The 15,835-nt window shown below is 42.6% G+C and overlaps 1 protein-coding gene across 4 annotated transcripts in view; it reads right to left on the bottom strand.

Annotated features, from left to right (window-relative positions):
* Window positions 1-15,487, bottom strand: part of RFX8 (regulatory factor X8) — an 85,304-nt gene extending 69,817 nt beyond the window's left edge. For 2 of the 4 annotated variants that reach the window (XM_060187429.1, XM_060187430.1), the window contains exons 1-4: window positions 15,151-15,487; window positions 12,260-12,383; window positions 2,068-2,129; window positions 646-732 (exon numbers count right to left, since the gene is read on the bottom strand). In XM_060187429.1, coding sequence (XP_060043412.1) covers window positions 646-732; window positions 2,068-2,129; window positions 12,260-12,383; window positions 15,151-15,209 — 332 coding nt within the window. In that variant the 5' untranslated portion in view covers window positions 15,210-15,487. Of the gene's footprint in view, window positions 1-645; window positions 733-2,067; window positions 2,130-12,259; window positions 12,384-15,150 lie in introns of those variants that run through there. The other 2 variants (XM_060187431.1, XM_060187432.1) reach the window with 2 other exon arrangements.
* Window positions 15,488-15,835: the final 348 nt, after the last annotated feature.

The following is a 15,835-nucleotide window of genomic DNA, read 5'->3' as shown; positions in this document are numbered from 1 at the left end:
CGGTTCGAACCCCGGCTCCCCACCTGCAGGGGAGTCGCTTCACAGGCGGTGAAGCAGGTCTGCAGGTGTCTATCTTTCTCTCCTCTCTGTCTTCCCCATCTCTCTCCATTTCTCTCTGTCCTATCCAACAATGACAACAACAATAATAACTACAACAATAAAACAACAAGGGCAACAAAAGGGAATAAATAAATAAAATAAATATTTTTTTTTAAAAAAAGAAGTACCAATGGGGGGGGTGGCACACTGTGTTAAGTGCCCAAAGTGAGAAGCCTTAAGGACCATGCAAGGATTAAGGCTCAGGTCTCTGGCTCCCCACCTGCAGATGGGTCACTTCACAAGCAGTGAAGCAGGTCTGCAGGTGTCTATTTTTCTCTCTCCCTCTCTATTTTCCCCTTCCCTCTCAATTTCTCTTTGTCCTGTGCAAAAAAGAAAAAAAATGGCCACAGGAGCAGTAGATTTGTAGTGCAGGCACTTAGCCCTAGTGATAACCCTGGGGGCAAAAAAAAAAAAAAGAAAGAAAGAAAGAGAAATACCAATGGCAAAACAGCTAACAAACTCACAAGATTCAACTGAAATATGAATGCTTCTTACAGTAACCAGGCTGCGACCTATAAGCAAAATAACTAAACAGTAACTTCCTACCTGTGATACCTTTTTTCTTCTAGAAGGCAGCAATACTGTGCATAGAAAAAAGAACTTTTCTTGATACAGATTCCGTCATAATGATACCTAAAAAAAATAATAAAGTTAGACTTAGAGATTGTGCCTAACCACATAACTTATAGAAGAGGAAGGACAGACTAAGAAAGAACTAGAGTGCTCTGTGCTTTATTATTACTGACTCCATTTATTAGGTAAAGGGGAGTAGTCATTCATCCTGATGAAATTCTACGGGGTGTCAAATACTTTCATGCACAACAGCTTTGAAATGGATTTGCAAATGTTCTATGCTGCCTTCTCATTTTATGACACTAATCTTAGAGCGATATGACAGAGAAAGAAAGCCTCCTGCTGGAGCCTTTCTTCAAGTGGGTGAAGGTCCTTACAAACCCTGCATGGAAACTGGCTCTTTTCTCTGAAGCCCAGGCCTCCTCTGCTGAGCTCAGGAAACTGCAGCAGCATGTTCAGGCTCAGAGGAGCAGAATAAACATTTTCAAATTACTTCTTGCCCAATGTTTCCTTTGGCAAAACACCCCCACTGTCTTCAGTTCCTTCCTGGGTGGCAGGTCCCATTCATTCCTGACTTGGCTTCTCTCTCTTCTCACAGACGGCCTGACTCACTGATTTCCCCAGGTCTTTCTTGATTTCAGACATGCAACAAATAACAATAATAATTGAGTGTTAATTATGATGTGATGCACCTGATAACACTGGAATTTCGTTTTGTGTTAAAAATACAGCCTGGGCACTGAGTCTCCTGAATGTAATCCAAATATGCTCACTAGATACATACTTCCACATTTTAGTTCAGAGAGTAATTAGAACAATTCTACTATTCCGTGTCTATGCTTTATCTCAATAATTAGACACTCACACTTCTCAATTTTAAAATGTTAAAAACAATAATAAGAAAACCACATGGTGGTTGTATTTTCACAAGATACATAAAATAATAGAAATTAGTATCTCCTGAATTATTTCAGGCACTAAGATTTCATCTGAATTATGACACCTCTTGGCAAAAGTTGATATTTACAGTTTGTTTAATTTTGCATTATTTTTGTCACCCATTCTGTGGCCCTTTTTTTTCCTAAAGTTAAAAAACAATACACCTAGTAGTTGGGCTGTAGCACAGTGGGTTAAGCGCAGGTGGCGCAAAGCACATGGACCGGCATAAGGAACCCGGTTCGAGCCCCGGCTCCCCACCTGCAGGGGAGTCGCTTCACAGGTGGTGAAGCAGGTCTGCAGGTGTCTATCTTTCTCTCCTCCTCTCTGTCTTCCCCTCCTCTCTCCATGACGACATCAATAACAACAACAATAATAACTACAACAATAAAACAACAAGGGCAACAAAGGGAATAAATAAATAAAATAATTATTTAAAAAAATAAATAATACACCTACCTGGCACTTCCTCTTGTGCCTAGCCTCCGGGTGCCAAGATCAGGAAAAACCAAGTGCACAAGCTAGAAGAAAAGAGAAGATTTAAATTACACTTCAAATTTTTAAATTTGAACAAAACAAAATTTTTTGTTCTGTCTAGCAGTGTTTAAGCTGAATTTCCTCTCTTCTGATTACAAAGAACATATGTGTAGATGAAAATTGGAAAGATCAGACAAGTATAAAGTAGAAAACATCACTAGAAGAATCTGTTCTTAAAATATCAAAGGAGGGGGTTGGGCGGTAGCGCAGCAGGTTGAGCACACATGGCAAGAAGTGCTAGGACCAGCATAAGGATCCCAGTTCAAGCCCCCAGCTCCCCACCTGCAGGGAGTCGCTTCACAGTCTGTGAAGCAGGTCTGCAGGTGTCTATCTTTCTCTCCCCCTCTCTCCATTTCTCTCTGTCCTATCCAACAGCAGCAATGACAACAATAATAAAGACAACAAAGGTAACAACAAGGGCAACAAAATGGGAAAAATGGCCTCCAGGAGCAGTGGATTCATAGTGCAGGCACCGAGCCCCAGCAATAACACTGAAGGCAAAAAAAAAAAAAAAATCAAAGCAGTGCTTTTTTGGGTTTTGTTTCCAAAGCTTCAGCCTGCATGTATAGTCTACAGGCACACAGTGAGATAACTGGTGTCTTGAAATCAGCACATGGACAGTTTGCACATTTCTTAATCATTTCATTATTTAGTATTGGATAGAGACAGAGAGACTTTGAGAGGGGAGGGGACGATAAGAAGGTAGAGAGATAGCGAGACACCTGCAGCACTGCTTTACCATTTGTGAAGCTTTCCCTCTGCAGGTGGGGGCCAGGGCTTGAACCAGGGTCCTTGTGTACTGTACTGTGTATGCTTAACCAGGTGTGCCACCTCTTCGCCCCTATCTCTGTAATCTTATGGTACTAAAATTACACTTAGTAATTTTATTAGTGGTTTAGTAACCATTACTAAACCACTAGTTTTAAAAAAAGTTTAACATGTGAGTTTCCCATGATTTTACAATTTTCCTCTTTTTCCAAGATGATAAGTCATTTGAACTTTTTCTTAATTCATGTATTGACTTTTTTCATTTTAAGGTTTGTGCTAGCAAATGCTATCAAGCTTCATTATTATTTTTTTTAATCTCCCAGTCATGTTTTCATAAGATACTCCTGATACTGTATTTATGGTCAATTACATTTAAAAAAAAAAAAACAACAGACGTCTGTTTTTTCCTAATTAGAAGAGGTCTATATCACACATCGTATACAAGTGCATGTCTGTTGAAGTCCTGGAGACAGCTGAAATTACAAAAATACATAGAGCACAGAAGGTATTCTGAGCAATCAAAAAGGTATTTTGAACAATCCTACAATAATGTCTTCTATTTTTGTACACTCCTCTCCAAAACCATTCAGTCCCTAATCCTGCTGGTATCCTTGTGTATTGCTTTCTTCTTTACTGTTCTTAGCTTCAAGCTGCAGACTTGGACGGTGTAGTAAAACGCTTTCCTTTCTGGCTCCAGGCCCTTTGTTTTTCTATAAGGAGCCACCCACATCCAAGTTTGGAACAGGCAAAATGAAAGAAGAGGAAAGACAGATCTTATATACTTAAACATCCAGGTCAAGAGGCCAAATGAAGAAGTTCCTTCAGGAAAGGTAAACTCAAGTGAACAGATGAAAAATAAATGATAGATTAAAAAGTGGGATGGAAATCTGCTAAGTCTAGAGACAAGATTATAAGCCAGAAATTTCTGCTTTCAACAGCAGATTCTGACATTATCATTTCCTCTTACTTGAGAAAATCGCTGTAAACCTTCCCTTTGCATCTAGTTATAAAATGGCGAGTGCTGGGCAGGGGAGACAGCATAATGGTTATGCACACAGACACTCATGCCTGAGGCTCCTACGTCCCAGGTTCAATCAATCCCCCCATGCCACAATAAGCCAGAGCTGAGCAGTGATCTGGTGTTCCTCTGTGTCTCTCCCTCTCCTTCTCTCTCTCTTTCTCTTAAAAATAAAATAAATATTAAAAAACATAATATTAAATATATAATATAAAATTAAAAATATAATTAACCAATTAATTACTTCATATAAAGTATGAAGCATGTTCATCATCAAGGCTCTGGCAAAAATGTGGGGTTTGGGAGGGAGAAGAAGAAATAAATTACCTATTTGTCCAGAACAGTAGTCCAGACACTTTATTTTATTGAGCCATTCCAAACCTAGACTATTATGTGAGATCATTATAACTGAGATGATAATTTCCAAAAAATGAAATAAGTAAAAAGCATATATATATATATATATATATATATATATATATATATATATTTAACATAAAGATAACTCATACAAATTAACAGGGAAAGCATTAACATCCCACTAGTAAATGATCTGGTATACACACATTCCCACGTTTGAAGACCTGGGTTCAAGTGTCCAGTCTCCACCTGTAGGGATAGGGGCAGACTTCACACTGGTGAACAGTGTTGTAGGTGTCTCTCTTTCTCTTTGTGTCTGTTTCTCATCTTCTATAAAAAGGAAGGAAGGCAGAAAGAAAGAGAGAGAAAGAAAGAAAGGGAGAAATAAAGGGAGAAAGATAGGAAGGAGGTAAGGATGGAAAAGAAAGAAAGGAAGAAGAATGAAAAAGAAAGGAAGGAAGGAAAGATAGAAAGGAAGGAAAGAAGGAAGGAAGGAAGGAAGGAAGGGAGAGAGGGAGGAAAGGAAGGAAAGAAGGAAGGAAGGAAGGAAGGAAGGAAGGAAGAAAGGGAGGGAGGAAAGAAAGGGCCACCAAGAACAAACAGGAATCATGCAGGCACCAAACCCCAGCCATAACCTTGATAGAAAAAAATAAAGGGATATCAAAAACTGTCATGAAGATTGTGGGTTGATTACAATTTTCTAGACTCTCTCCCAGGAAAATTATCAGATAGAAATGAAAACAGTGCTATTCAGAAAGAAGGAAAATAATGTGTGTGGCGTGTGTGTGTGTGTGTGTGTGTGTGTGTGTGTGTGTGTGTGTGTGTGTGTGTGTACACTACGCACTAGTAAGTGGTGTATCTTCCTCTGTCCTGTCTCTCTAGATTAGAAACAGTCTTCCTGGGAGCTGTGAAATTGTACCAATCAAGAAGGAACATTAGAAGCAACCCAAATTTTCAATAAGAAGAATGGTTAATAAATTCTGGAGGAAACAAAATGTTTTTACAGCCATTATCCATTATGCACATGAGCCTAATGTAAAAATGTTTGTAATAGTCTAACTAAAATCAGGCATATAGTTATAAAAAAGATTATTTCTGCAGCCAGGGAGTTGGCTCAGCAGGTAGAGCTTATCCCTTCTATGGCTTGAGGAACTAGGTTCTATCCCCACACCACATGAAAAATGGAATCCCACAGATGGTGAAGTAGTGCTTTAGTGTCTCTCCCTCCAGTTTCATGAAATGCTACAACAGAAACATTGGTCTGGGGTTGGCTCCAGAGCAAAATGCCTGGGTAGTGCCCCAGGCTCATTCCCTAACACTATACTGGAAAAGTTAAGGATTCTTGGGCACAACCTAAGTGCCATGTCTGTTCTAATTTCTTTACATATATTTTAATTTATTTTTTTTAATTGAATGTATAGTTTGAGTTCATTAAAAAATATTTTATTTATTTATTCATGAAAAAGATAAGAGGAGAGAAAACCAGACATCACTCTGGTACATGTGCTGCCAGGGATTGAACTCAGGACCTCACACTTGGGATCCAATGCTTTATCCACTCCTGGACCTCCTGGACCAGTCTTAATTTCTTAGAAGAATTTCGTAATTTAGATAATATTGTCAATGTTATTAATGTGAATACTCTCATTTTACAAATTATGACTTGAGGTATGGAAATGTTAAATAATTCTCCCCAATTTATAACCCAAGAATACTGTGGTATCTCTGATTTGGGGTATATGAGACCATGTCAGGTATTTATCTTACTCTTTTCCTACATCTTTTTCTAATTTCTATATTATCTATAAAAATTGGTTAATTAACCAATTAATTAATTAATATCAGAGCAGTACTCAGCTTTGGTTTATGGGGAGGATTGAACCTTGGACTTTGGAGCCTCAAGCATGAATGACTTTTTGCATAACCATTATGCTATCTCCCCCACCAAATCTACAAAAATTGTTGCTTTTATAGTTAGAAAACTATGAATAATTTATTTAAAATGAAGAGGTCAGTGTTGTAGAAATTCCATATTCTGTTTAAGAAATCATTTGCACCAGCGGTGAGCATTACCCATCCTATGCCCAGCCAGGCCTGCCAAAAAAGAGCAAGAAACATTCTAACATCTGCACAGGAACTTGGTGTGGAATCTGGACTCAACTCTATTCCCAGGGGAGGAGGGAGGAAATGAGAATTGGGTATTTGTTGTTTCTCTTGTAAACATGGTTTAGGATCATTTCCTCTTCCTTTTCCTCCACCCTCCCTCCCAGTCCTCCCATTCCCCATTTAGTCACAAATCTAAGAGGACAAAGCCCCATCCCAATACCAGTTCCACTGGACTGGCCCATTCTTCAAGAAAATTCCCAATGAAAATTGAAAGCACATACCATAACATCTTGAAGAATGGACTCTAAGGGAAATGTTAAGATGGAAAATACTAAGTAAGTGCTTATTGTCACACACCAAGAGTCTGTCTGTCTCTCTCTCTTTTAATTTTTCTTTGGAAAGTTTTGCAGTAACACTATCCTAGAGGTAAAACAACTGATAAGGTGACTGGGTGGTGGCGCACCTTGGATGAGCACATTACAGTATGCAAGGACCAGGTTTCCAGCCCCCAATCCCCACCTGCAGGGGGAAAGTCTTGCAAGTGGTGAAGCAGTGCTGCAGGTGTCTCTCTGTCTCTCTATCTCCCCTTCTCTCTAGATTTCTGGCTATTTCTATCAAATAAATAAACACAATAATAAAGCAACTGTTAAAAACTGGAAAAGTTTTTGTTTTTGTTTTAAGTCTGATTTCTTAGAAAAGGAAGTAGGACTCACACAAAGCTAAACTGTCAAGTTAAAGCTACCCTGTTTCCATCTGATAAGGCTGTCTGGCAGGTGATAAGGAGAGAGCCGTAATGCCAAGACATAGCCATAGCTTGTCTCAGCCATAGCTTTTTCAGAAGTGTCCTCAGATGCTGACTGATCACATGGGGGCTGAATGATAAAATCCGTAGGGGGAATTTCTGGCTGGCTGGCAAGCCTTACTCAAGAGACACCAGTGAGCTCCAGAGTGTGTCAGTGCCCAACACCTGCTTGTGTCACAATTAACTTATTTAATGAAAGATAAGATAAGCTGGGTGGTCCAGGAGGTGGTGCAGTGGATAAAGCACTGGCTTTTCAACTGTAATGCCCCGAGTTCAATCCCTGGCAACACAGGTACCACAGTGATATCTGGTTCTTTCTCCCTCTCCTATCTTTCTCATGAGTAAATAAATACATTCTTTTTTAAAAATTAAAAAAAAAAAGAATTAAGGAAGGTGGTGTGTTGTGTGTGTGTGTGTGTGTGTGTGTGTGTGAGTGTGTTACTACAGTCTTAAAATTCTAACACTGCAAACCAGTAAACCAATGTTTAATCAAAAGAACTTATTTTTGTGGAACTTGTACTTGGCATATGCATGATTTCAATTCAGGCTGCTTTTTCACTTAGATAGAGAGGGGGAAAAAAACCAACACAGCAATATCACAGTACCTCATATTTGGGGTTTTGGTTTGAATCCAAGTTTAGTGCAAGGCAAAGCACATTCCCTCTCCAGTAAGCTCTCTCTCTAGCCACTAAATCAATTTAAAAAACCCGAATAACCAGAAGGAATCAGTCATGCAGGGATCAATGATGAGTGTGTGTTATGACAAATTCAGTCCTGTCCACTTAGAGGATCACTGAAAATGAGGAAGAATTGAGGGAGAAAGGAAAGGAAGAGACTCAATTAGCAGCTCTGTGGTCCCAATCCAGAAAGCCACACTGAGCATTATAGCTGTACTGGCTGAAAGCTGACCTATGACCCCTGAGGAGGATTTCCAAGTGTGTTTCCTTCTGCCTGTGTCCTGCCTACTGAGTCACAGACCCTGGGGTAGAAGGGTAGAACTGTGTCTAGCCAGAGGGAGAGAAGCTTCCTCTTGAGGGAAATGTGTCATTCTACTTGCCCTCTCATGGCTGTGGTTGTTGGCCCAGAGAGGGTGAAGGCATATTGTCAGAAAAGGTTCCCCATCAGAGGCGCTTTCAAAGCTCTTCTGATTATGCAGTGAGTGTAGATAGGACCAGTAGCCCTCTCAGGTACTTTTATTATTTATTTATTTACTTATTTATTTATTTATTTATTTGCCTCCAGGGTTATCACGGGCTCAGTACCAGCACTACAAATCTACTGCTACTGGAGGCCATCTTTTCCCATTGTTGTTGTTGCTATTATTGTTGTTGTTGTTGCTGCTGCTATTATTGCTAGAACAGAGAGAATCTGAGAGAAGAAGGGAAGACAGAGGGGCAGAGAAAAGATACTTGCAGACCTGCTTTACTGCTTGTGAAGCGACCCCCCACCTACAGATGGCGATCCAGGGGCTCAAACCAGGATCCTGGAGCAGGTCCTTGCACTTCACATTATGTGCACTTAACCCGCTGTGCTATCGCCCCATCCCCTACTTTCATCTATTTATTTATTTATTTTCCCTTTTGTTGCCCTTGTTTTTTATTGTTGTTGTAATTATTATTTTTGTTGTTGATGATGTCATCGTTGTTAGATAGGGCAGAGAGAAATGGAGAGAGGAGGGGAAGACAGAGAGGGGGAGAGAAAGATAGACACTTGCAGACCTGCTTCACCGCCTGTGAAGCGACTCCCCTGCAGGTGGGGAGCCGGGGGCTTGAACCGGAATCCTTACGCCGGTCCTTGAGCTTTGCGCCACATTACTTTTATCTATTTTCAAATATATTTATTATTAAGTTTTAAATTTGATGAGAGGAAGTCGGACAGTAGCGCAGCGGGTTAAGCTCAGGTGGCGCAAAGCACAAGGACCCACGTAAGGATTCCGGTTCCCCACCTGCAGGGGAAGTCGCTTCACAAGCGGGGAAGCAGGTCTGCAGGTGTCTTTCTCTCCCCCTCTGTCTTCCCTCCTCTCTCCATTTCTATCTGTCCTATCCAACAACGACGACATCACTAACAACAACAATAGTAACTACAACAATAAAAAACAAGGGCAACAAAAGGGTATAAATAAATATTTTTTTAATTTTTTTTAAAATTTTTGATAAGAGAAATTGAGAGGGGATAAGAGGAGGGAGAGAATGAGAGGAGAGAGAGAGAAAAAGAGAAAGACCTCCATAACCTAGATATACACCAGTTTCTGTGAGAGAGAGCTTATGTGCACACGTATCCATAAACTACTGCAAAATATATACCTGAAAGCAGGACTACACTAGAGTTTGCAGTGAGTACCTCCCTAACACTTCCTCTCCACTATTCCAAGCTTGGGATCCATGATTGCTCAACCAATTGTTTGACTTCATATGTTGACTCTCTTTTCAATCACCAGGTTCCAGATGCCACCAGGATGCTGCTGGCCAGGCTTCCCTGGACTGAAGACCCCACCAATGTGTCCTGGAGCTCAGCTTCCCCAGAGACACACCTTACTAGGGAAAGATAGAGGCAGACTGGGAGTATGGACCGACCAGTCAACGCCCATGTTCAGCGGGGAAGCAATTACAGAAGCCAGACCTTCTACCTTCTGCAACCCTCAACGACCCTGGGTCCATGCTACCAGAGGGCTAGAGAATGGGAAAGCTATCATGGGAGGGGGTGGGTTATGGGGATTGGGTGTTGGGAATTGTGTGGAGTTGTACTCCTCCTACCTTATGCTTTTGTTCACTAATCCTTTCTTAAATAAAAAATTTAAAAAAAAAAAAACCCAGAAAAAAAAAAAAAGAGAAAGACCTGCAGCACTACTTCACTACTCATGAAGCTCCCTCTGTAGCTGGGGATCGGGGTTTGAACCCAGGTCTTTGCACATGATAACATTTGCACTCAACCACATACACCACCACTCAGCCCTTTCTGAGATACATTTAAACTTAAGAACATCTTGGGGAGAAAAACTACTGGACCGTCTACTACCATACCGCCCTGAACATGCCCAATCTCGTCTAACAACCAGTAGAAGGAGGTCTGACCCACAATTCAGGAGGCTACATTTGCCACCTAAGCCTTGCAACTAACCATGGGACATTCAGTCTTTATCATGACTAGTTTGTTTAAAGTTCAAAGCTATCTGTCTGGGCAAGGGGCCATGATATAAGACAAAACACTACAAATGCATTAAAATTTAAAAGCATAGAAAACATTAATGCTGGTCACTTCCTCCCCACTCAGACATCCTTCCTGTGAACCCCGATTGCCTTCACAGAGTCACGGTGTTGGGCAGTGGGGCAAAAGGTCAGAACAGCATCATAGGAAGTGCCATGCAAACTGCCATCAGAGAAAACCTGGAAGTGGGCAGAGGAAGTTGACTCCTGGGGAGGGGCAGGGAGAGAGGCCAGTGGTTAGAACATGCAGCAGAGGGTAAGAGAGAGGAGATGCCTGGCAACTTAGTATCTAGTTGACTGTTGTCTAAGATGGGACCCACCTACCACATGTGGCTGGTGAACACTTGAGATGGGCTGCACATGGAAAACACACACTGCACATGAAGAACATGATAACCTACTTCACCAGGGAATGACAGAGACAGGCTGGGGGTATGAATTGACCTATCAATGCTGAGTACTACAGAAGCCAGACCTTCCTCCTTCTGCACCCCATAATGACCCTGGGTCCATACTCCCAGAAGGATAAAGAATAGGGAAGCTTCCAATGGAGGGGGTGGGATGTGGAACTCTGGTGGTGGGAATTGAATGAATTGTACCCCTCTTATCCTATGATCTTGTGGGTCATTATTAAATCACCAATAATAAAAAGAAGTTGAGGGGGTCTCGGTGGTGCAGCGTGTTAAGTGCACATAATGTGAAGTGCAAGGACAAGTGTAAGGATCCTGGTTCGAGACCCCAGCTCCCCACCTGCAGTGGTGAAGCAGGCCTGCAGGTGTCGATCTTTCTCTTCCCCTCTGCCTCCCCCCTTCTCTCGATTTCTCTTTGTCCTATCCAGCAACAGCAGCAGCAATGACAACAAGGGCAACAAAATGGGAAAAATAGCCTCTAGAAGCAGTGGATTTGAAGTGGAGGCACCGAGCCCCAGCAATAACCCTGGAGACAAAAAAAAAAAAAAAAGAAAGAAAGAAAGAAAAGGAAAAGAAAAAAAAAAGAAAGAAAGAAAAATAAGAAAACACAAAGCAGAACTTAGACTGGGTTTGATGTATTGCACCAAAGCAAAAGACTTCAGGGTTGGGGGGGGGGGGATTCGGAAAAAAAAAAAAAAGAATAACTCAATGACTTTTCAGTAGCAAGTCCATGCTGAACTAATACAGGATTTTGGATTTTAAAAAACTTACTTATAGGGCTGGCAAAAAGATAGTTCATCTGGGAGGGAGGGTGTCTGCTCTGCCCTCTCATAACCCAGATTCGAGCCCAGCTCCACACATCTGCTTCTCTAGGTGTTCTGACTTGTAGCACTGTGAGAGGTAAAGTGTTATACTGTTAACAGTAATAAGTTGCAAAATCTTCAGCCTCTAGATTGTTGATGATGAGAGTGAAATCTGTCCCAGATCCACTGCCACTGAAGCAGGAAGGGACCCCAGTTTGCAAACTGGATGTTTCATAGATCAGGAGCTTTGGAACTTTTCCTGGTTTCTGCTGGTATCAGGCCACATCATTCGTAATACCCTGAGATATTTTTTAATTTAATTAAATTTTTTTTTTTTTTGAGAGAGAGAGATGCAGAGAGAAACACCAGAGCACTGCTCAGCTCTGGCTTATGGTGGTGCAGGGGATTGAGCCTGGGAGTTTGGAGCCTCAGGCAAGAGTTTCTTTGTATGACCATTATGCTATCTCCCTCGCCCCAAGATTTTTTTTTTATTATTTTCCCTCAGAATACTGCTCAATTCTGGTTTATGGTGGTACAGCAGATTGAACCTGAGACTTCAGAGTCTCAGGCATAAGAGTTTGTTTGCATAATCATTATGCTATCTCCTCTGCCTGAGTAGTCTATTTTTGATCTGCACAGCTTACCTTTCCAAATGTGGCTGGGTTGACTGGGTTCTCAGCATTTTGCCCACAGGTTTCCATATAGATGTCATACATGAGGCAGCGAGGCACACTGTATCCTTCACAAATGCAGAAATTATCGACCAACCTGGAGGCAAGAGAAGGACAAGGAAGAGGAAACTGGCAGCTGGAATTCCTACAGCAGGACATTTTGGTGAAGATCAATGCTCAGACACAAGAGTTAGCCATGAAATCACTTCTCAAATGGTCCCCGGCAAGGACCCACTAATCAGCATCAGTAACACACCCTGTGTTCTCAGGACAGTGTTAAACATATTTATTATATTGACTCTTCGGTCACCAACATGGTGGGGTTTTGTTGATAACTGTATTTCAGAAGCAGACATATTCAAAAGCTCAAATGATTGTGTTCAGTAGATACTATTTTAGAAAACTTTGTAAATGTTTTAATCTAGTTTCCTCTCTCTCTTTTATTGCCACCAGGGTTATCGTTGGTGCTCAGTGCTGGCATTATGAATCCACCACTCCCAGAGACCATTTTTAACTTTTTCTCCCTATTTTTATTTGACAGGAAAGAGAAATAGTGAGGGGAAGGGAGGGGAGGTAGAGAGAGACACCTGCAGACCTACTTCACTGCTGTGAAGCATCCCACCAGAGGTGGGGAATGGTGACTCAAATCTGGGTCCTTGCACATGGTGCTATGAGCACTTAACCTGGTGTGCCACTGCCTGGCCCCCTTAATCTAGTTTTCCGTAGTGATAAATGAAGACCCAATTACTCACCACAACACAAAACAACACGCCCTGGTAGAGCCATCACCCCTTCAGATGACATTTTTAAAAAATATATTCATTTATTTATTGGATAAAGGCAGCCAAAAATCGAGAGGGAAGGGGGTGGTAGAGATAGGAGAGAGACAGACACCTGCAGCCCTGCTTCACTACTTGCAAAGCTTTCCCCCTGCAGGTGGAGACTGGGGGCTCAAACCCCGGTCCTTGCCCATTGTGACATGTGCGCTCAACCAGGTGTGCCACCACCTGGCCCCTCAGATAATTTTGTAGTCAGGTGGCTTCCCCGTGCCTCAGTGCATGTGGCCCAGGACATGTACACACAGCTCTCCTCCCTCTCTACTGTGAAGCAGTTGTTCTGTTCAGTAGAATTTTTAAATTCAAGTGATTTATTAGAGTGGTTCAGTGTTTTCATCCAATAAATTGCAATGAGATGTTATGCAATCATCATCACCATCCATGCAGAGAGTTCTTTTCATCTTGCACCATCTGAATTCTATACCTATTAAACAATAACTCCTCACCCCAAGCCCCAACACCTGCCATCCACCGTTGTATTTTCTGCCTTGCTGGGACTTGCTGGATCTCATGGTAATTATATTTTCAAGTTTTTGAAGTACTACCATACCGTCTTCCACAGTAGCAACACATTCTGCATTCCCACCAGCAATGCGTAAGGGTTCAACTTTTCGGTTTGTTCAAGAACAGTCACCCTTGTGGGTGTGATGTGGTTAAGGGTGTGTTTCAGTGTCACAGTTAAAAGAACCTAGTGGGGGTTGTATTGTTATATGGAAAACTGAGAAATGTTATGCATGTACAAACTATTGTATTTACTGTCGAATGTAAAACATTAATTCCCCAATAAAGACATTTAAAAAACAAACAACAACAAGAACAAAACACCAGTGCCAGCGGTCTGTTAAACAGCCCACTTCCAAGACTGGATACCTAAGAACTTGTTTTCCACCAGTGTGACCACCGGAACAGTGCCTGCAGGTCAAATCTACCAGTCTTCCTCTGGGAAGCCACTCCCCTCCATTGCTCCAGCCCTTTCCCAAACTTGAAAAGCAGCCACCTCCACTCAGCCAGTGGAGTGATTTAGGGTGCACTGAGGGCAGCCTGCCTTCTGTTTAAAAAAAAACTGACAAAAACACTGTAGGGGGATTCCCAGTTATTTTTGAAACTCTTCTCATTCTCTCAAGTCTCCGGAGCATAAGTAATACAAGCTCTGCAAACTGTTTACTAAATGGTGGCCTGAAATAGTTGACAAAGTCATTCTCAGAATCCTTTCTCTAGTAAGTCATCTAGAGGTTTGAGTCAGTGACTATAAAACAAACAGCACTGCTGGGTAACACTCAGAAAACACTGCACCACAGTATTCACTCTTAAGATTTTTTTTTCCTGTTATGTAAGATAAAATACACCCAAGGTTTTCCTTAGGAAGGGTAACCATTTAGTCCATTTAGGATTTAAATCGCAAATATACTCTTCAGTTTTTCTATTTTACGCACAAAAGTTCCAGAAGACACTTCCCGAGAAATATTCCTATTAGACAGTTATTAGTCATTCACCTCATACTACGAGGATTATTTTAGGACTTTTTTTTTTTTTAGGACTGGTTTTATTTTCTGCTTCTGAAACACTACAAATCCCTGAGTTCATTAGTCCCAAGGGCTATGATAATTCTTATGTAAATAGCCAGGATTGAATCTTCACAAACAACCGGGGACCTCATAGTTAACAGTTAGCAACCGAATTGCTTTCAGTTAGGAAACACCCATTCTGGGTCTCACACCAGGAGAAAACATTTCCTCTCCGGGCCCCCGCCCACACGTGTGAGCTCTGTACCCTCTACGCGCCAGCACCGGCGGGAGGCGGTCCGCACGGCTTTCCGCAGGAAGTGTGGAACCCCAGCCCCCAGGTGAAAAACCTGAGTCACAGTCCTCTTGAATCCCGGCCCCGGAGCCCTTGGCATGCGACAGAGGATGGGGGTTTCGGTGGCCGAGGAGAGGCTTCCCAACTTCCTCGCCTCACTTCAACCACCCTGTGGGGACACCCCTACCGCATCCCTCCTGGTCCTGTTGTGGCAACACACCCGCCACTCACCACTGGATGATGCCGCTGTGCAGGCCCTTGCACGGGGAGGCCGGCGTGCTCTCGGCCATGGCTCAACCCAGCCCGCAGCGCCCAGGCGGCACCGGCACCGGCCCCGCAGCCGCCGCTCCGCCGTGTTTACTTTAGAGCTGGGCGCGCGGGGCGCGCGGGGAGCGCGGGCGCGGGAGCCGAGCCAGCCGGCCAGCCAGAGGCCAGGGGTGTCGGCGGGGCGCGCGGGGCTGCGGCCGAGCCTGACCGCGGGGGCGCGGGTCAAGGCAGGATGCTGGACCCCTCTCCCACACTCCCCTGGGGGCGGAGGTAGAGGGGCAGGAGAGGGCTCGCAGCTCCCAGGATCAGCATCTCCCAAGACAGTACTTCTCAGTTTCCTACCAATTTCAAACAACGAAACAAGGGACCAAAGAAAAAAACCATGTACATCCAGCATTCCTTTTATATTATGCACATTTAAAATTCTTTTTTAATTTCTTATTTGGGGATTAATGGTTTACAGTTGACAGTAATATACAGTCGTTTGTACATGTGTACCATTTCCGTTTCCCACATAACAATTCAGCCCCCACTAGGCCCTTCTCTGCCATGATGTTCCAGGACTTGAACCCTCAATTTCTCTCTGTCCTATGAAAAATCGAAAAAATGGCGACCAGGAGCAGTGGGTTCATAGTGCAGGCACCGAGTC

The sequence above is a fragment of the Erinaceus europaeus genome, chromosome 3 (genome assembly GCF_950295315.1).
Source record: "Erinaceus europaeus chromosome 3, mEriEur2.1, whole genome shotgun sequence".
NCBI classification, from domain to species: domain Eukaryota; kingdom Metazoa; phylum Chordata; class Mammalia; order Eulipotyphla; family Erinaceidae; genus Erinaceus; species Erinaceus europaeus.
This window is presented reverse-complemented; position numbering and strand designations above follow the sequence as displayed.